This window comes from Nerophis ophidion, linkage group LG19 (assembly GCF_033978795.1).
Source record: "Nerophis ophidion isolate RoL-2023_Sa linkage group LG19, RoL_Noph_v1.0, whole genome shotgun sequence".
NCBI lineage: Eukaryota > Metazoa > Chordata > Actinopteri > Syngnathiformes > Syngnathidae > Nerophis > Nerophis ophidion.
In genome coordinates, this window is record NC_084629.1 from 14,109,273 (window position 1) to 14,131,166 (window position 21,894).

General features: G+C 37.4%; 1 protein-coding gene across 3 annotated transcripts in view; it reads right to left on the reverse strand.

Annotated features, from left to right (window-relative positions):
• Positions 1-21,894, reverse strand: part of srpx (sushi-repeat containing protein X-linked) — a 35,311-nt gene that overhangs the window by 12,557 nt on the left and 860 nt on the right. For 2 of the 3 annotated variants that reach the window (XR_009802915.1, XM_061879231.1), the window contains exons 2-3: positions 17,335-17,577; positions 1,207-1,260 (exon numbers count right to left, since the gene is read on the reverse strand). Coding sequence is in view for 2 of the 3 variants with exons in the window: in XM_061879231.1 (XP_061735215.1) it covers positions 1,207-1,260; positions 17,335-17,401 (121 nt within the window). In the remaining variant the exon portion in view is untranslated. The remainder of the gene's footprint in view (positions 1-1,206; positions 1,261-17,334; positions 17,578-21,894) is intronic. The other variant, XM_061879232.1, reaches the window with a different exon arrangement.

Genomic DNA, 21,894 nt, shown 5'->3' on the forward strand with positions numbered 1-21,894 from the left:
ATATAATTGTTTAATTCAAATCATTATTATTATTAATTTTCATTAATATTGTTATTAACACTAATAAATAATGATGAAAATAGTAATACAAATAGGTATGTAATAATCTAATTTAAAAAAATAAAAACTACAGCTGAACCTCTTAAGCTTGAATGCTCCTGAGATTGTACAATTTGGAATTCAACTCAATTTTCTGGCAAAGTTCATTGAAACATACATGACGTCATGTGAAAGTATTTTTTTTTCCCTTTGGCTTTTTTTCCAAACAAAGTGGTCAGAGGAAGAAGATCATGTGAAGTAAGAGGACTCCCACGCAAAGTACCAAGACTCCAGCGTCACCGTTGAACTTTTTGTCAAAGTTCAGACGGACTACTAGTTTTATTGTTATTAACTATTTGCTGTCGTTCACTTCTTTTTACACTTCAAGAATAATTAAGAATGTTAAAAGATTTGTTCTGCAACGTGATCACCTTCACATCTTTGACATTAATATTAACACCATTGAACTTATTTTCCGCTCAAACATTGCATTTTTACGATAACAGCTTGACTCGGGAACAGACAAAGTATAATGCCATTATTTCCTACAGGAACAATTCTAACAGTCTAGCAGGGCTCCACACTTGGTTATATTTACTGTATTTTCTAATTAATATAAAGCAATAACCGTCTTGATGTTTGAATAGTTGCACAGCATGTACTGTGTGTGCATGTTTTTTTTTTGTAGGCAATGATGAAAGAACAAACATTGGCCAGGAGCCAGCATTAAAGCCACAAGTCTGCTTACTATCCCAAAAGATCAACAGCACTAGGAACTTGCAGGCTCATCCAAAAGATTGGATTGCACTGCGATTGCTTTGATTTCCTATGTGAAGCCTTTAAGTAGCACTAGTTACCATGTCAACCAACGTCTAGCCTAGCATGGAAATCTCCCTCAAGACAACCAATAGGAAAAAAACAAAGATTACAAAATTGGACTCATATCTTTGATACTTGCGTAAAAACATAACCTGCCAAGTTGAAGGGGCCCACATGTTTCTAATAGGACTCCAAATCTGCAGTTTATTTCCTGCTGGCTCAAACCCTGAAGACGCTGACGCTCGACTAATTTCCACTCGGAATAAAAAAAAATTTAAAAAAAGAGCATTCATCAGAGGGTACGGATTAGGAGAGTATTTGCAATGTCAGGCTTATCAATGGTGTCACCTTTAAATGCATGAGAATACCAGTCCTCATCTCCGGGGGCGGGCTGTCCTGACCCTGGGAATGGAAGCAAAGAATGAAAAAAAAAGAGCAACTAATAAGCAAGAAGAAAAGACAAGCATCCAAGATGTTAGGCAATGTTTTTAATACACTCTCCTGGGATGACAGCGCCAGGATCAAGTTTTTAAAAAAAATTGCTTTTACATCTGAAACAGACTTACCAGAGAGCGAGAGAGAGAGTGAGTAAGTGGAGTTCATTTGGGTTGAAGTCATGCAGAAAGAGTGAACCTCAAATGATTTTTTTTTCATCCACTTTGGACAAGGACTGAGTGTTTATTCTCTCACAAAATTGTTTTTTATTTGCATCAGGGGAAAAGTACGGTAAAAATGTCTATAAATCTTTGCAAATGCTCTAACTTTGTGTCCTAGCTAGCTGGCCTTTTTTATCAGCCTTACATTGGGAGCTGAGCCTCTTTAAGAAACAAAAAAAAAAGATCAGTTTTCATAACTGAAGTCAATAACTTTAAATATGTATTTTCTTTCATTTGAATTAATTGTTGGAACAAAAACAAATATCTATTCGATATAAACAAAATAAGATTATTTTTCTTTTTTCAAACTGTTGCACTTCATTGAAGGAACAAAAAATGCTGAAGTTAGCAGCTTTAAAAAAAAAAGCATTTTGCATAGCTGTATTTTTCCCGCAGAAACTGCTGCACCTCATTCTAGAAGCAAAAAAGTGATCCGTTATACAAAGCTGAAGTTAGCAGCTTTGAACATGCAATTGTACCTTTTTTGCTTCCAACTTCTAAACCTCATTCAGTCCCTTCAGGATTTTGCGATCGAGTCACTTCAAGTAAATTCAAGCAATCCTTGCGAAGGTTTAAGTGTAAAACATACACGGAGAATGTCAGCAATTTGTGGACAATAAAGTGGTCTTTGGTAGTGTTTCTTTCTGTAATTACTAAGAATTCTTAATATTACTATTATTAGTTATACCGATCAAAATCAATCGTGGTGCCATACAAAAACACGAGTTGATCCAATGGTATTGAAAAAAATTAGCCTCAAAACAGTGCAACTTTTCCCGCGGCCTTTTGAAAAAGCTGCTGTGCATTAAGGCATTTTTAGGCCGCAACAATCACAAAAAAAGCCCGCAAAATTCTGGAGGGACTCCTCGTTGTAGCAACAAACAGGGATTCAGCTTGTGCAGCTAAACTTCGCCACTTCAAAATGCATTTTCCTTTTTACTTTTTTTTAAAGCTGCTGTGGTTCATCACAGGGCCCAAAAAATATAAATCAATTTTGTATTGTTCTTGTTTTTTTTAACTAATGTGCTTTGTCATTGGGGGAAACACACATCCATTTTGCACTTAACAGCTTTGAAAATGCATGTTTTCTGTTTATTTTTTCAAAGTGCAGCAGCCCCCGTTAACTCCTCTGGTGACCCTCAGGGAAAGCGTGCATGGCACTTTCAAAAAACCTCTGATCTAAGAGGGGACATACAGTATAGGCTGCATTTACACTCCACGTCTCAGGGTTTCATTCCAAGTCAGGGTCAATAAGGGATTGTATGCTTTGTTTTCTTTTGTAGTGTAGTCTCAATGCAGCCTACAGTATGTGCAGTAGCAGAAGTGAATGAATGCATGTGAGCATAGAGCTAGCATACAGCGAGCCAATCAAATAGGTGCAAACAAGCGAGGCGGGGGTTAAACTTCATAACCTTGGTATGTTAAGGTGGTGAATGTCTGCTCTGTTCACTAATCACACAGGAGGTGTGTTCCTGTGCTCCTCCTCTTAGCTTCATATTCATATGTCAGTCTTTGGGTCAGCACTCGCTCTATATTTTCTCATTGTGGCTTTTTTTTCCACCCTGACACATCTCTCTAACCATGCTGGGGTGGCACACACACACACACACACACACACACACACACACACACACACACACACACACACACACACACACACACACACACAAACACACACCACACACACACAAACACACACACACATTCTTGTATTTGTTACCTTCCTGAGACCTCCGAATAATGCCTACCTCTCTAGGACTACCCTTTCTAGATATGTAAAGATCTGTATTTACAACATTAATAACATATACATACTATGCAAATGTAAAAAAAGCCTGTTGTGAAAAATGAGTTGGAATTTCAAAAGAAAAAGGTCACAGGTTCACAAGAAAAACTTTGAATTCTGGCAGTCTTATAATAAAAAACGTCATTTTACTCAACGCAAGTCAAAACTTTACAAGAAAAACTGAACATTTGTGCAATATAATGAAAAAAGTTGGAATTATACTCAACAACAGTCGCAATTTTACAAGAACAGCTTAAAATTTGGGAAATTTTATGAAAAGAGTCGTAATTTTACTCGACAAAAGTCACAATTTAAGAAGAAAACTTTAAAATGTCGGCAAAATTATAATAATCAGAATTTTTACTTGGCATAATTATGAAAAGAGTCTGAATTTTACTCAAAATGTCACTATTTTAGAAGAACAACAAAAAAATTGGCAATATTGTGATACATTTTGCATTAAGAAGGAAAAATTTTACATAAAAAAGTAATAATTTTACGAGAAAATATCGCAATAATTACAGAAACAGAAAGAATATGAGAAATTGTTCCCAATTTTATAAGAAAAAAATTGACACATTGAGAAAAAGACTGCTTTTAGTTCATTATTTTAAAAAAATGTTTTGTTTGTAATTGGTTTGTAATCTTCATTATTTAATTCAAGTTATTACAGTATGTCTCAATGTACAAATTTTTTTTTTTTTTTTTTAAATTTTGGCCAATGGGGACACATTTCAATTTCATACAAACACTTGTTATTATATATGTTGGCCAAAGGAGGAGCACTTTTAAATCCGACACACAGTCAATTTGAAAAATCCCTCCTTTTTGGGACCGCCCTAATTTTGAAAGATTTCACCACCAGGGGTACAAATGAGATACAATGGTTTTCCTCATTGGGACCATGATTTCGGTCCTAACTTGTTCACCGGTCCTCATATTGACAGTACTTTTACTTGTTGATGTCTCAAGAAGGGTAAAAATACAAGAACATGCACGCGCGCACACACACACACACACACACACACACACACACACACACACACACACACACAGGTTCTCTCTTGACAGCAATCATGTCATCACTCACTGAAAAGCTGCTGACGGACCGGGTAAAAGGAAAACTTGAAATTGCACTTCATGAAGGGAGAAATTATACGGAAAAGCGATTACACCCAAGTGTTCCCTACTTAGCCGTGAAATTGTCTTTACAGAGGTGCAAATCATGCCTGCTTTCATGCCCCAGTTGAAGTGAGTACCTTTCCAAGAATTTTGCCTAATAACCAAAAATGTTAACACTTCTCCAAGGGCTCGAATCTGTCAGTTGAAATGAAGCAATGACTGGGTTTAAATTACCATACGCAACACAAAATACAGCCAATCCTCTGAAATATGTTTGACGAGTTCTGATTTTGAATTAATTTACCTCATAAGAAATATTGGAGACACGTTGTACTATCGAATAGTGGTGCTATAAAGTCGACTGACCAATGACTGCATGGATATTATGTCACGATATAGTACACTTCTCACCATATGGTCACTATAGATTTAACTTATTCTGCATTCCATATTCCATCAGGAACGCAAGCAAAAAGCAAATAACTTGACATCTTAATCCGGAATAAATTGTGTATTTTACCATTTTTTTCTTTGCAAAAATACATGGAGAATAATGATTGTAGAATATATAATTCTGTCAATTTAAGATATTTACATTGGGTAGTGTTCTAACACGAGGATTTTTTAACCTTTTTGACCTCAGAGCCAAACTTTTCCAATAAAGAAGGGCCCACTCCAATATTAACAGTGAATTAGTCATTTTACTCTTACACCTACTCAGAGTTTAACAGGATAATCCTTGTCAAATTATATGAAAGTGTGTGTTAATCACAATTATTATCATTAACTGATTACAAAAATTAATACTAAATCAAGTATTCTGCAAAAGAAGGGACCGATGAAAAATAAGTTGATATACAGTGCAAAAAATTTTTTGTGACTAAATTAATAATAAATAACAATAAATATATGTTTCTTAAATAACCTGCCAAAAAGATTAAAGCACAAATGAAAATACAGCTTCACCACTTTAGTCATATTTTTTGCACTTGAGAAACTTCTCTATGGCTTTTTTTGAGGCAGAGTCGTGTATAAAGAGAGTATAGCCAACCTGGATTCAGGCGAGCTCCTCAATGATTGGTCAAAATGCAGTCATGTGACTGAAGGGCGCCACAAGGACTGCTACCAACTTTGGCTGATGCTGTGTGTTTGTGACACTTCCTCATTAGTTTTTGGGCATGTAAAAATGCCCTGTTGTGCAGCATGGGGCTGTTCCACCCGCGAGAAATGCAGAAAGCTTTTAATGGCTTTCCCCGCAATTAGGAAAGAGGACAAGTATGGTAAGTGAAGATTAGGCGTCAACACTCGAGAGCCACCAATTACGTTCTCATGTGCGAGGCAAACACACGACACAAGGTCTGTGTTTTTTTCAGTTAAAGAGATTATTTGACAAAAACAGAACATTCTTGAATCTCAGTAAAACTAAAATAATGCCTTTCGATAACAGCAGAAGAGAAAGTCGAACATAAATACAAATGGACGAAGTAGACAATGGATACAAATAAACCAAATATTGTGTGTAATAATAGATAATAGTGGATCAATAACGTTTGTTTAAGTCTAAAAGTACAGTACAGGCAAAGCACAGTGGAGGCAGTCACCACAGTGGACATACTTCACACAAAAGCAACAGTTTCTCCATGATTGTTGGTCCAAAGATAATGACGATTTTGACTCAATGAGGCTAATAAATTATTGTTTTGGTTGTTCTGTGTATTATATATTTTAACGTTTATTGCAGCGTTGGGTGCGTGTCATAGAGCAGTGGTTCTCAACCTGTTTTCAGTGATGTACCCCCTGTGAACATTTTTTTAATTCAAGTACCCACTAATCAGAGCAAAGCATTTTTGGTTGAAAAAAAGAGATAAAGAAGTAAAATACAGCACTATGCCATCAGTTTCTGATCTATTAAATTGTATAACAGTGCAAAATATTGCTCATTTGTAGTGGTCTTTCTTGAACTATTTGGAAAAAAAGATATAAATATAACTAAAAACTTGTTGAAAAATAAACAAGTGATTCAATTATAAATCAAGATTTCTACACATAGAAGTAATCGTCAACTTAAAGTGCCCTTTTTTGGGATTGTAATAGAGATCCATCTGGATTCATGAACTTAATTCTAAACATTTCTTCCCAAAGAAAAATAATTATTTCACATCAATATTTATGGAACATGTCCACAAAAATTTAGCTGTCAACATTGAATATTGCATTGTTGCATTTATTTTCACAGTTTATAACATTCATATTTGTTGATTCAATAAATATATTTATAAAAGATTTTTGAATTGTTGCTATTTTTAGAATATTTTAAAAAAATGTCACGTACCCCTTGGCATACCTTCAAGTAACCCCAGGGGTACACGTATCCCCATTTGAGAACCACTGTCATAGAGCCTGCTAGTCACTCAACACTGCATGAAGGTAGCAGCAGAGTACACCAAATAACGGCCGCAAAATTATACTTTAACGAAATAAAAGCATGTTTTATTGTAAGTTTATGAGGTGGAGTAAGTTTAGAACAATATTTAGACCCAAATAACGGTTGGTGTTGAGCACAGCAACCGTAAAGTGCGTCCATATATCTTCTTTTCCATTTATTCTTTCAGGTCTAAAATACATATTGTTTTATCCAGTCTTCAATGGCTTCCAGTTAAATTCCGCATTGAGTTTAAAATTTTAGTCCTGACATTCCGTGCGTTGCATGGTGGGGCCTCTCAGTACATCCCTGACTTGCTATGCCCCTACTCTTCAGGGCACAGCCTCCGGTCTTCAGGCCAGGGTCTTCTAAAGATCCTAAAAACTGGTTTTAAAACCTGTGGAGACCTGGCATTCCAGGCTATAGCTTCCAGAATCTGGAACAATTTTCACCAGTCCCTCCGGGATCTTGACTGTGTTGAAACTTTTAAGAAACATTTGAAAACTTCTCTTTTTAGTAAGGCTTTTAGTTAATGCAACTTTTAACTACCATTTTAATCCACTTTGTATCCTTTTTATGATGTTGTCCCTGTTGTTTTAAATTGAATTGTTGTTTTACTACTGGGCTTCACGGTGGAAGAGGGGTTAGTGCGTCTGCCTCACAATACGAAGGTCCTGCAGTCCTGGGTTCAAATCCAGGCTCGGGATCTTTCTGTGTGGAGTTTGCATGTTCTCCCCGTGAATGCGTGGGTTCCCTCCGGGTACTCCGGCTTCCTCCCACTTCCAAAGACATGCACCTGGGGATAAGTTGATTGGCAACACTAAATTGGCCCTAGTGTGTGAATGTGAGTGTGAATGTTGTCTATGTGTGTTGGCCCTGTGATGAGGTGGCGACTTGTCCAGGGTGTACCCCGCCTTCCGCCCGATTGTAGCTGAGATAGGCGCCAGCGCCCCCCGCAATCCCAAAAGGGAATAAGCGGTAGAAAATGGATGGATGGATGGATGTTGTTTTACTTCACCTTTGTTTTGTACAGCGCTTTGTGATTTTATCTGTGAAAAGCGTTTTATAAAAAATATGTACTGACTTACTTACTATTGTATTGAGGTTTTGTTATGAGTCCTATTTTCCCAGTAAAAAAATACACAAAACCCTGTCTTACAAAGACAGTAGTTCTGATTTGATCCCCCTCTGTGATTTACATGTAACTGTGATTGCAAAGATTGTCCCACCCGCGCAAAGAAGAAATTGTTTTCTGTGGAAATTTTTGTCTCGTTTTCATTCGATGACTAAAATGTCAATTTTGTCATTGTTTTAGTCAACAAGCATTTGGTTTTGATTAGTTATCATCCTATTTTAGTCAGGGTAAAGAAAATAGGTCGTTGGCGATAACTAAGATAAAAAAAAATGTTGTCACGTTCTGGGTAATCCCCTTAAAAATGTTTGTGTTCTGCAATAACTTGGTCAACTTGACACTTACAGCTATGACCATTAGCGGTGTTGTTAGCATTGCGTGTCTGCATTGTCAGTCCACATAACTCACGCCAAATGCTCACTGATGTCATGTGGTGCTGAGATGAACTGCATCAACAGAGTTCATCTACACTAAGCCCGGATCACATCCCAGTCCTGGAACGTCTTGGTGTCTCATCTTTTGAAATCGCTACAGCAGCGGCAAGGTTAGCCGCCGTGTTGTTGTTAGCACATAATACTAGAAAATAGTGTTTTCCCGACACCAATATTTTGATGCCCGTACCAAAATTATTTTAATACTTTTCGGTACTTTTCTAAATAAAGCTGACCACAAAAAATGGCATTATTGGCTTTATTTTAACAAAAAATCTTAGGGTACATCAAACATATGTTTCTATTTGCAATTTAGTCCTTAAATAAAATAGTGCACATACTAGACAACTTGTCTTTTATTAGTAAGTAAGCAAACAAAGGCTCCTAATTTAGCTGCTGACGTATGCAGTAACATATTATGTCTTTTTCCATTCTATTATTTTGTCAAAATTATTAAGGACAAGTGGTAGAACATTTATTATTAAGCTACTTGTTCATTTACTGTTAATATCTGCTTACTTACATGTTCTATCTACACTTCTGTTAAAATGTAATAATCATTTATTCTTCTGTTGTTTGGACACTTTAAATTAATTTTGGATGATACCACACATTTAGGTATCGATTCGATACCAAGTCGTTACAGGATCTTACATTGGTCATATTCAAAGTCCTCATGTGTACAGGGACATATTTCCTGAGTTTATAAACATAATAGGAATTTTTAAAAAAGGAAAAAAAGATCTTGCGACAAGTCACAAAATATTGATGTAATCATAGTAGAATGGACTACATACACTGTTGTACTTGGTATCATTACAGTGGATGTCCGGTGTAGATCCACAAATGGCGTTTGTTTACATTTTGATGCCGGTGAGCTAAGGTGTGTACTGAAGCATGTTTAGCTATTCCTCGGGATGATACTTGTAAAAAACATACTTTATTTCTCACCATGAAGACCAAGATTAGTGATTAAGAAGTAGCTAAAACACTGCAGACAGCAGTTGGATGTTAGCTGCTAGCTAGCCATTTCATGAAACACCCCTTCCCGAGGGCATTTCAGTGTTATAACTTCACCTTTATCATTAGTTTTTTAAGCCAAAATGCCTCTGTAATCCTTTTTCTGTCTGCACACTGTGTCTGAATGTAAGTACTCCGTGATTGTGCGCTGCTGAACATGCTTGGCTGCTTGTAAACCAGCAATGACACAACGTGACGACGACAGGGGTACGGTGGGGTACGGGACTGGTACTTTTCAGAGGCGGTATAGTACCGCATATGATTCATTAGTATCGTGGTACTATACTAATACCGGTATACCGTACAACCCTCCTAGAAAATAAGACAAATACAGCCCTGTAAAATATATGAGACAAAATAATACTATATTTAGGCAAAAAAATGTGTATAAAATTTAAAAAAAATAAAAAATTTGATCTGCAATGTAGTGAAGTCATAATATTTGAAGCGGGATGTAGTGAAAGATGACTGTAAAGTACATTGTCCTTTTATGGTGGAGTTTGGCTGAAGCAGCAGAAACACTGCCCAAAAAAAGCCCAAAATATTTATGTATGGCCATCATTCAAACAAAAACAGTTTATGTCTCATCAGAGGACATTTGAGAAGACTCACAACAGCGTCAACTCTACTTGTCTTCATCTGCACTGTGGAACATTTGCCAAGTTAAACAACTGCGTTTCACCACAGCCTGAACTCATCACTCTGCGATGACTTTTATTGTGCAAGAGCGCAGATTATACAAGAAGCGGGAAAGCCACACATATCAGGAGGCTAATAACAATAAAAAAAATACAACATTTTGGTGTCGCACTAGCCAAAAACGAATTACACTACATAGAATTTAAAATCGGAGCTTTTTACACAGAAAAAATACGCTTACAAAGTTGCGGAAAACTTCCTGATTGCATTCTAATCTGCAGTGGAGCGTGACTGCTATTCCTCAGTCACAGTTGGAACGAAAGCGAAACAGATGACGACGTGTGAACGCTCCAAAGCCTGCATTGATGGCGAGGATGTGGATTGAGCAGCTCAAAAACGTGTCTCTGCAGCCGCGCGTTAATGACTCATCTCGGCCTGCCAATGTTTCACATCAAAATATGTCCACAGAAAGCATGTGACACATCTCGCAGCTAATGAGCGTGTTACCCTGCCATTGCCATCCTTTTATTTTTAACTTCAGGGTGCTTCCTATTACAAGTTAAAAAGACATTTCAAACTGTTATTAGCAGAGGAGTCAGGAAAGAATCGTCTTCCCCGCAAACCTGGAATTACAGAGGGCGATTTCCAATTAGCTTTTCTCTGTGGCCTTGCATCAAATACTGTCATTATGTGGAAGCGCGTCCTATAAATGTTAATGTGCAGTTACAGGCTGAGGCAGAGGAGACGGCATTTACTTTAAATGCATTATAAGATTCAATCTTTTTTTGACTTTCTTTTATGTTACTTAGTGCAGTAACGGAAATACTGTAAAACAGTGATTCTAAAAATGCAGTGTAAGGATGTACGGTATTAGTATAGTACCACGATACTAATGAATCATATTCGGCCTCTGAAAAGTAAGCAGATATTAATAGTAAATTAACAAGTAAATCAATAATTCATGTTCTACTATTTACCTTTAATAATTTTGAGAAAATAATAGAATGGATAATGACACAATATGTTACTGCGTAAGTTAGCAGACAAAATTAGGAGCCTTTGTTTGCTTACTTACTTATAAAAGACAAGTTGTCTCATATGTTCACTATTTTATTGAAGGACTAACTTGCAATAAGAAACATGTTTAATGTACTGCAAGATTTTTTGTTAAAATAAAGCCAATAATGCAATTTTTTTTTTCCCCTTTATTTAGAAAAGTATTGAAATCATTTTGGTACCGTTACCAAAATAATGAGATCGGGACAACACTATTGTAGTGGTACGCGGGCTCCTTTGAGTGGCATGCCAAATGATCACTTAAATAAGTGATCAATATTTTGATTTCCTATATTCAAACACAGTGTGACTCTACAAAATATGTGTAATGTTACAGTGGCCAAACATGTTAAATATACTTGCAAAAAAACCAACTTCTGCATTGTTTATCCATTAATATTTAGACCGACTATGCAGTGTTCTAATATTGGTCATTGTGGTGGTACTTGTAGAGCCAAGTGTTTTCTGGGGTCGTACTTAGTGAAAAATGGTTGAGAATCACTGCTGTAGGTCTTTGAGCCTCAGAAATGTACCCGATCAATAAAAAACTTTTAGAATATATTCAGCATGACGCATTATGGACGGACTCTACCATTTGCCTCCTGAGAAGGGGGTAAACAGCTCTATTAAGACCCAGAAAAAAGCTGCAAACGCCAAATTTATATTTGTTTTTCTGTAGGTTAGCTAGCAGGCTACTTCCTTGTTTATGGAGACTGATGCAAGACTAAATCCAAAGTCAGGACCAGGAATGGACTGCTCGCCTGCGCATAGGTTGAAGACGTCACTGCGCTGCTGACCTGTCTCCGCTCGAGATGGTCTCCTGCTGGCCCCACTATGGACTGGACTCTCACTATTATGTTGGATCCACTATGGACTGGACTCTCATAATATTATGCTAGACCCACTCGACATCCATTGCACCGGTCGCCCTACAGGGGGGCTCCCCACATCTGCGGTCCTCTCTAAGGTTTCTCATTGTCCCATTGGGTTGAGTTTTTCCTTGCCCTGATGTGGGATCTGAACTGAGGATGTCGTTGTGGCTTGTGCAGCCCCCTAAGACACTCGTTACTTAGGGCTATATAAATAAACCTTGATTGATTGATTAAAATTTTAAAGCAACATGCTTTTTGACAACGTCTATTCAATGCCAGGTCGTGACGTATATTTGACCTTTGAAATTTTGTCATTTCCCAAGCAACAACGTTGATCCACCATTGGACATCAACGTTGTCCCAATTTACAAATGTAATGACTTAAATTACGATAAAAAAGGAAAATAGCTTTCTCAGAGACAGGTGAAAAGAAAGCGGTTTGCACGTTTTTAGCTAGCAGGCTATTCTGGTTTATGAAGACTGATTGATTAATTGATTGAAGCTTTTATAAGTAGATTGTGAGGGAAGAGAGTACATTATCTGAATCGGTATAGTTTACACAGTACAGTACATATTCCGTACAATTGACCACTAAATGGTAACACCGGAAAAGGTTTTTCAACTTGTGGCTGCAATAATCCATTCATGGTACAAAATACTATCACAAATAAAGTCATCATATAATAGTTATTATACTAAAATATCATCAAAACCAAAGACACTAATAAACGTTGTAATATATTACAAATGTAGGTCACAACTTTATAGGATATTTAGAGCTAGAAGTGAACAGTAAAAGCTCAGAGAGTATGAGAAAAAGTTACAATTATTTACAATCCGGAAATGGGATGCGGAGGGGGTGAGGGGTAGTGTTAGGTCAAATCTGGAGCCGCCTGAATGTGCTCTTTCAGCGCGGGTTTAAAAGAGACAGAAGCACTTTCTTTTACACCTGTTGGGAGCACATTCCATATTGGAGCAGCATAGAAGGAGAATGAATTAAGACCCTTTTTATATCGGAATCTAGGTTTGATGTGGTTTGTGGAGCTCTCCCTAGCGTTGTGGTCATTGCGGTCATTCAGGAAGTTGTTTGACATGTACATCGGTATCAAGGTGGTGTAGCAAATTTTGAATACAAGGTTTAGTGAAAGTTGTTTGACTCTGTCCCCTATCCTGAGCTAGCCCACTTTGGAGAAGTGGGCCGGACTGAGGTGGGATCTGGACTGAAGGTTGAGAAGATGCCTGATTAGCTTGTTTTAGGATGTTTGTTGTCTTGGTTTGAGGGGTTTTAAGGTGCATGTTAAATCAAGAGGTGCATGCATAATCGAAAAAGGGTTGGATGAGAATTCCTGTAAGGGTCCTCATTGTGTTTTTGTTGACCGGAGAGGAGCTTCTGTACAGAAAACTTGTTTGTGGGTTGACCTTTTTGATTACCTTGGTTGGCATTTTATCACAGGAAAGGTTAGCCTCTAGGGTGGAGCCTCGGTAGAGGACCTCATCGTTCCTGCTGATAACATTGTCACCCACTTTAATAGTGAAGTCAATGACTTTCTTTAGTTTGATTTGAGATCCAAAAAGATTGAATTCTGTTTCGCCTAAGTGTATGGATAGCTTATTATCAGTGAGCCAGGTGCAGATTCCACAGATTTCGTCACTGAGGATTTTTCCGCCTGTGACTTGTCCTTGCCAGATACCAGCAGTGCCGAGTCAAAAAACAGTAAAGGTCCTAATATACTGCATTGAGGGACTTCACAGCTTACTAAGAGTTTACTAATGTAAAGAACTTTGAAAAAAATGGACAGGATTCTATAATCAGCATTCTGGGGTGTTCAAATTTTCCATTGTGACTCACAAGAAAAATAGAGGAAACTAAATAAAAATGTGTCCAACAATATTTGTGTGAGCCTTTTTTGTGTAGTTCCGTTCATTTGATAGCTAGCAGCCTATTTCTAGGTTCATGTAGAATGTAGGGTTGTACAGTCCCTCGGTACTAGTGTAGTATCGTGCCACTAATGAATCAAAAGCGCTACTATACTCTTTGAAAAGTACCAGTTGCCAATTATTTTTTTTTTTACAGGCATGACGCGGGTAGTCCTGTCGGAACATTGCTGGTTTTACAAGCAGAAGAGCATGTTCGGCAGCACACAATCACGAAGTACTTACAAGCAGACACTGTGTAGACAGAAAAGGGAGATTGGATGCATTTTTTCCTAAAGCCTTAAGATAAAGGTGAAGCTGTAACTCTGAAACACCCTCAGGAAGAGGTCCTTTAAGACATGGCTAGCTAGCTAGCATCTAATATCCATCCGCAGTCGTCTGTGTTTTAGCTACTTCTAAATCACTAATCTTGGTCTTCATGGTGATGAAAGAAGTATGTTTCTTACAAGTATCATCCCTGCAGGACAAGGAATAGCTAAACATGTTTCACTACACACTCAATGACACTGTTCCTTAATGTAAACAAATGCCGTGGGTGGATATACACCTGACATCCACTGTAATGATATCAAATAAAAGAGCGTATCCAGTCGATCCTACTATGATGATATCGATATTTTTTAAATGTTTTTTCCCTTTTTTTTTAAATTTGTATGTTTATAACCTTAGGAAATACGTCCCTGGACACATGATAACTTTGATTATGACCAATGTATGATCCTGTAACTACTTGGTATTGGATCCATACCTAAATTTGTGGTTTCATCCAAAACTAATGTAAAGTATCCAAACAATTGAAGAATAAGTAAATATTGCATTTTAACAGACGTGTAGCTTGAACATAGTAAAACAGAAAGTAAGCAGATATTAACAATAAATGAAGATGTGGATTAATAATCCATTTTTACAGCTTGTTCCTTAAAATTTTAACATACTAATATAATGAGAAATATGTTACTGCATATGTCAGCAGCCAAATTAGGAGCCTTTGTTTGCTTACTTACTACTAAAAGACAAGTTATGTAGTATGTTCACTATTTTTTTTAAGGCCAAATATGTTCTTCGATTGCAAAAAGAAACATATGTCCAATGTACCTTAACAGTTTTCGTTAAAATAAAGCCAATAATGCCATTTTTGTGGTTCAATTTATTTAGAAAAGTATCGAAAAACATTTTGGTACCGGTACCAAAATATTGGTATCGGGACAACACAAGAATGGCGCCAGGCATTAGAATTGGACAGACGGAACTCTATTACTGTATTAGTATTTTTGGCAGGAAAGTCCATAATGACTCAAATCCCAAAAACAGAAAATAATTTTCTTGAGGAAAGCCAAAAAGTACACAGTTATTCTGGTCGTTTGTTAGCTAGCAGGCTACTTCCTGGTTCACTGATGATGATAAGACAAAAGCACAGTGCCATTTTTTTATCCTAGGGAAAAACTCAATGAAACAAATGTTACTCGAAGGGCGAACTTTCAAAATGAATTCCTCTAACAAAAGTGAAAAATGTGTGTTACATCACATTTGAGTTTACCCATATGTTAGGGTCATATCTGGGTGAAGTCTTGTCTGGTTTTCGTCTGGTGTCATGTTGTCTTATCATTTCCTGTTTTATTTTGAAAGGTTAACTCTCCCTCTCGTTTCAGATGACTTGCTTTTCCTCCTGTTTCACTGGTCTGATATCTCTTCTGATTGCCTGATTGTGTCCACCTGTGTCACACTCCCTCATGTGTATAAATGTCTCGTCCTCCTCTTGTCTTGTGCCAGAGTGTCTCGTTACTTCGTGTGTGTACCGCCAGCGTTCTCTTGCCATAGCATTGTCCACAGCCACAGCAGCAGCCACGTTTTCTTGTACCTTTTTTGGATCCACGGGAGTAATTTGATTTTTAAGTTGTATCAGGTAAAAATATCTTCCTAGTATTGCCTCCGTTTGAGCGGCTTTTGTTATACTTAGTAGTTTTTCGTTCATAGCCCCTTTTTCCCTCCGTAGACGGAGCTTTTTGAGTTATTGATATTTTTGTTAGTTTTAAGCTCAGGTCAGTTGTGTTTTTATAGCCTGTTTGGTTCCTCCCGTTTTGGACCCCATTCTCTTGTTCAAATAAATATATTGTCTTTAAATCCTGCATCTGTGTTCAGAGTCCTGTTCTGGTCGTGACAGTTAGCTAGCATACTACCGGTAATTTAATTTGTACGGAGAATGGCATTAGGAAAAGACAAACAGGACTCTACTATTTGCATCTTGGGACAGGGGAGAGAATTTGGTCATGTCTCCAATGTCAAAGTAAGAAATTCCCCTGACAAAAAAGTTTGCTTATCCGTCTTCATTGAGAATGGCGTAAGACGTCTAGGAAAAGACCAACAGGACATTACCATTTCCAATCTTGGATGAGGGAATCATGACTAAATTGTTTAAAAATAAATTAAACTTCTCTATCCTAAATACTTTTTCACCACCCTGCTCAGTGGCATTGTGGTTAGAGTGTCCACCCTGAGATCAGTAGGTCGTGAGTTCAAACCCCGGCCGAGTCATACGAAAGACTATAAAAATGGGACCCATTACCTCCCTGCTTGGCATTCAGCATCAAGGTTGGAATTGGGGGGTTAAACCCCCAAAATGATTCCCGAGCGCGGCTACCGCTGCTGCTCACTGCTCCCCTCACCTCCCAGCGGGTGGAACAAGGGGATGGGTCAAATGCAGAGGGTAATTTCATCAGTGATACTTTAACTTTAACCAAATTGAAAATTGAACTTTTTTGCCAGCATAAATACAACCAAAGTCATCATTTTGTTGGCTTTAGTAGTAGACATGTCAGAGTTATTAACAAATCATTCTGGCATTCAACATACACACATTCGTAGTAATAAAGAAAACATGCAGTGGGCCAAAAAGGACAAACAAACACACCCCTGTGAAAGAAACTTTCCATTAACACGAATAAACAGGGGGCACTTTTGTTGCATGGAGCTGGCAAAATGTTCCCATTAAGAAACATTCATGAGAGTGGATGTGCAAATGTGTTCATGTTTCAGCTTGTGTGATTCCCTACAGCTTGCACGCCTTTGAAGTCCAGGCTGGGGAAAGAAAAGTCAACCTGACCTCATTAAAATCCATGTCTGTCTGTGCCTGGACATGCAATAAGTGGCCATAAATGCTTGCTAACTCGTAAAACTGGGCCGCTTTGCCGCTTTTTGTACCCCCGCATGCACACTGCACTCCCCCCGCTCCAAGCCCCCTCCTCATACACAGGAAAAAGTTCACCAAAAATCCAGTGCAGAGCATCTAAACACAGTGCTGCAAACACATGATACATGTTTAAAACAATCCAAGCCAGCTGGGTGTCTTTGTTCAACTAAAAAGAAAGAATTAAACAATTTTAAAGAGATTGTGTAGGTAGTTGTTACCTTCGTATGCAGAGCAGAAGTAGACGTGAACGCCGCACAGGATCAGCAGAGTGGACCACATGTCCATGCCGTGAGAAGCGGGACAGGACAGGACAAGGACGGGAAAAGACGCTCTTCAAACGTGTGCAGGAAAACTTCCAGCGCATTCCTTCTTTTCCCCCCTTAAAGAAGGGCCCGCCTCTTTGCTCCACAAACAAGAGAACACACAGTGTGGCTCACCCACTGACATGGACTCTTTATCACCTTTAAAGAGAGGACACATTTGACACACTTCTTTTTCCACTTATATAAAGATTGATGATAAATTGAACTGGAAATCTCATGTAAAAAAATATACAACATAAAGTAGCAAGAAACAATAATATTTCTACTGCTCTCTAGTGTTACCATGTCTGAGTTATTGTGTAGAAATATGGGGAAATAAATACAAAAGTACGCTTCATTCATTAATGGTGTTCCAAAAAAAGATCAGTTAGAATAATAAATAATGGTGGATATAGAGAACAAACAAACCCTTTATTCGTTAGATTAAAAATACTGAAATTCCACGACATTGTGAACTTGCAAAAAGCTAAAATTATACACCAAGTAAACTACAATCTGCTACCCAAGAAAATACAACAATTCTTCTCAACAAAAGAGGAGAAATATAATCTTAGACAAAAATGTCATTTAAAACATTTGTATGCACGTACAACACTTAAGACCTTCAGTATGTCAGTATGTGGAATTACATTATGGAATGGATTAAGCAAAGAAATCAAACAATGTACTAATATGATTCACTTCAAGAATCTCTTCAAACTTAGCGTTTACAAAGTACAAAGAAGAAGAACCATGATAAACATTCTGAATTTATTTCATCCATTAATTCCTTTTCAAGATAATATTACTCATCTGAATATAACTTACTTCACCAATTATCATGTATTTATTTTCATTGTTATAACTTATGGAGTATATTGTGAATAAATGGAGAGCAGGAAGTGAACTAAAGTTTTAGCAACTGCTATGTAAAGGAAAAGGGGTAGGAATAACTCAGCTTCTTCCTACTCCTTTTCGAACATGTTGAATAGAGAAACTGGAAATTGTGATATATCATGTTGTATTATACAAGGGTAAATTGTTACACGTATGAATTTTTCAGAAAATATTGCCTGTACAGTTAACAAAAAGGGCACTTTAAGCCTGTTACAAATTAAATAACTGTATATTATTTCCTAGGTAAAGCTGTATTTGAAGTAAGGTAACAAACAAAACATAATGAAAGTGAAAGGTAGATCCAAATATTCCAGGAAAAGCCACATGATCCGAAGCAGAGCGTGAGGCAGCTCCTTTAATAAAAGACTCAAAACTGAAAGAAGTGACAGCTGGCCAGAAGAGTGGAAACTAAAGGAAAACCTTAAGAATCCACTGCCATTGTTATGAAGGCCACAGAAGTGGGCGATACGTCTTTCAAGAAAACCACTGCCTTTGAAACTGCTGACTCACATGGCGCCAACAAATGTTCGACTCATGGTTGACTACACTGCACGTCATAACATTAGCTGTGAAAACGCCAGTTCATTCCTCTACAGGACACAATGGATAATGGCAACATTGCTAGAATGTTAAATTGCAGTTCTGATGCAGCTATGCTTAGGAAAATAGGCTGATCAAGACAGTTTGAGCTACATCACAGCATTGATTGATTGATAGACTGAGACTTTTATTAGTAGATTGCACAGCACAGTACATATCCGTACAATTGACCACTAAATGGTAACACCCAAATAAGTTTTTCAACTTGTTTAAGTCGGGGTCCACGTTAATCAATTCATGTTATGCATATCATAGCAAACCCTGTGCAAATACAGTGGAACGTTGAAGGTAGAACATTGGCCTCATGGGAAATAAATGGAAATAAAATCATCATTCACAAAATCAAAAAACTGTCGTTGAGTGTATAGTGAACAGTTGTAAGTAACATGTTAATCATAGATGGCCATCCAACTAAATTAAATGTAATAATGATCATAATTACATTCCTCCCACCTCCAAAGACATGCACCTGGGGATAGATTGATTGGCAACACTAAATTGGCCCTAGTGTGTAAACGTTGTCTGTCAATCTGTGTTGGCCCTGCGATGAGGTAGTGACTTGTCCAGAGTGTTTGCCGCCTTCTGTCCGAACGCAGCTGAGATAAACTTCAGCACCCTCCGTGAGAGGGACAAGCGGTAAAAAATGGATGGATGGAATTGCTCTTTTTGAAATATGTATTAAAAACTTACTAATTATTGTTCACTCCTTGTTTTAACGGATGAATAGAAAACGAGTTGGTAAAAAATCTACATCAAATGTATGGTAAAATAATCCCATAATGTATGCTTTGACTTTTCAGTATGCGGCCCTTTGTGGAAAATGTATGGACACCCCTGGTTTGGCTTGGATCTGCATTGTTTTTTTGTTTTTTTTTAGCTTGTAGCTAAGTAAACAAACTTTGAATATTATATAAGTGTCCACAAAATCCATAAATCTTTCTGTATTTGAGTCCCATGATTTGGACTGCTATGCATACATAATTAACTGTGTCCCCTCCAAGGTTTCTCATTGTATTCCATTGGGTTTAGTTTTTTCTCGCCCTGATGTGTGTGATTCGTTGTGGTTTGTGTAGCCCTTTGAGACACTTGTGATTAAGGGCTATATAAATAAACTTTGATTGATTGAATGAGATCAGTGGTCCCCAAACTACGGCCCGACAGCGTCCAAAATCTGGCCTGTGGGAAGTCCCAATTATTATTTTTTAATCTGTCCTTTCTCACCCATTCATCAATACATTTTCTACCGCTTTTTACTCTTGGGGTCTCCTAGCCGCTCAGGCAAATCATATTGTCTAAAAATGCATTTTCCCATCAATAATGTGACCTTAAGTGCGTGCTCTTTCAGTCAATTAGTGCGCGAGGGAAAAAAATTGCGAAATCGTTGGGGTGTCCAGACAGAAAGCCTCCGGGCACATTTTTTAACCCAATGCGGCCCCCGGGTCAAAAAGTTTGTGGACCCCTGCTTTAGATGCTCACTGAGATTTGCTGACGTCGGTTTTAACTCAACATTGAACCATACACTTTATCTCCCACTGCGTGGCGCAGTGGGAGAGTGGCCGTGCGCAACCCGAGGGTCACTGGTTCAAATCCCACCTAGAACCAACCTCGTCACGTCCGTTGTGTCCTGAGCAAGACACTTCACCCTTGCTCCTGATGGTTGCTGGTTGGCGCCTTGCAGGGCAGCTCCCTCCATCAGTGTGTGAATGTGTGTGTGAATGGGTAAATGTGGAAGTAGTGTCAAAGCGCTTTGAGTACCTTAGAGGTAGAAAAGCGCTATACAAGTACAACCCATTTATTATTTATTTATTTTCCAGAAGGATTTGGTTGAATTTCCAATTGTTTGCACCGTTTGGAGGTTCCACTGTACTTTATTGTTGCCCGAACAGTAAAAACTACAAAACTAATTGGGCGAAGAATGTGGGGAAACAAATTGCACCCCAGTAGGTGGCGGTATACAGAAAACCAACCCTATCTTACAACATTAAGAGTTGGACTTTATATATATATATATATATATATATATATATATATATATATATATATATATATATATATATATATATATTAGGGCTGCGAATCTTTGGGTGTCCCACGATTCAATTCAATATCGATTCTTGGGGTCACGGTTCGATTCCTAATCGATTTTTTTTTTCCAATTCAACACGATTCTCGATTCAAAAACAATTTTTTTCCCGATTTAAAATGATTCTCTGTTCATTCAATACATAGTATTTCAGCAGGATCTACTTCAGTCTGCTGACATGCAAGCAGAGTAGTAGATTTTTGTAAAAAGCTTTTATAATTGTAAAGGACAATGTTTTATCAACTGATTGCAATAATGTAAATTTGTTTCAACTATCAAACAAACCAAAAATATGACATATTTTATCTTTGTGAAAATGTTGGACACAGTGTGTTGTCAAGCTTATGAGATGCAATTCAAGTGTAAGCCACTGTGACACTATTCTTTTTTTCTTTCTTTTTTTAATAAATGTTTAATGATAATTTCAATGAGGGATTTTTAATCCCTGCTATGCTGAAATTATAACTAATATTGATACTGTTGTTGGTAATGTTCATTTTTCTTTCACTACTTTTGGTTTGTTCTGTGTCGTGTTTGTGTCTTCTCTCAATTGCTCTGTTTATTGCAGTTCTGAGTGTTGCTGGGTCAAGTTTGGTTTCGGAATTGCATTGCATTGCTGTGTATTGTTTTGTTGGATTACTAAAAAAAAAAAAAAAGGTTTTTAAGAAAATGACAATCGATTCTGAATCGCACAATGTGGGAATCATACATACATACATACATACATATATATATATATATATATATATATATATATATATATATATATATATATATATATATACAGTACACAGTTAATTATGTTTGCTGAGGTATGCACATTTCAGGGAAAAGACAGTATTGCCTGTATGCTTACTGTTTATTGAATAGCCAAAAAACTAACAAATAACATAAAG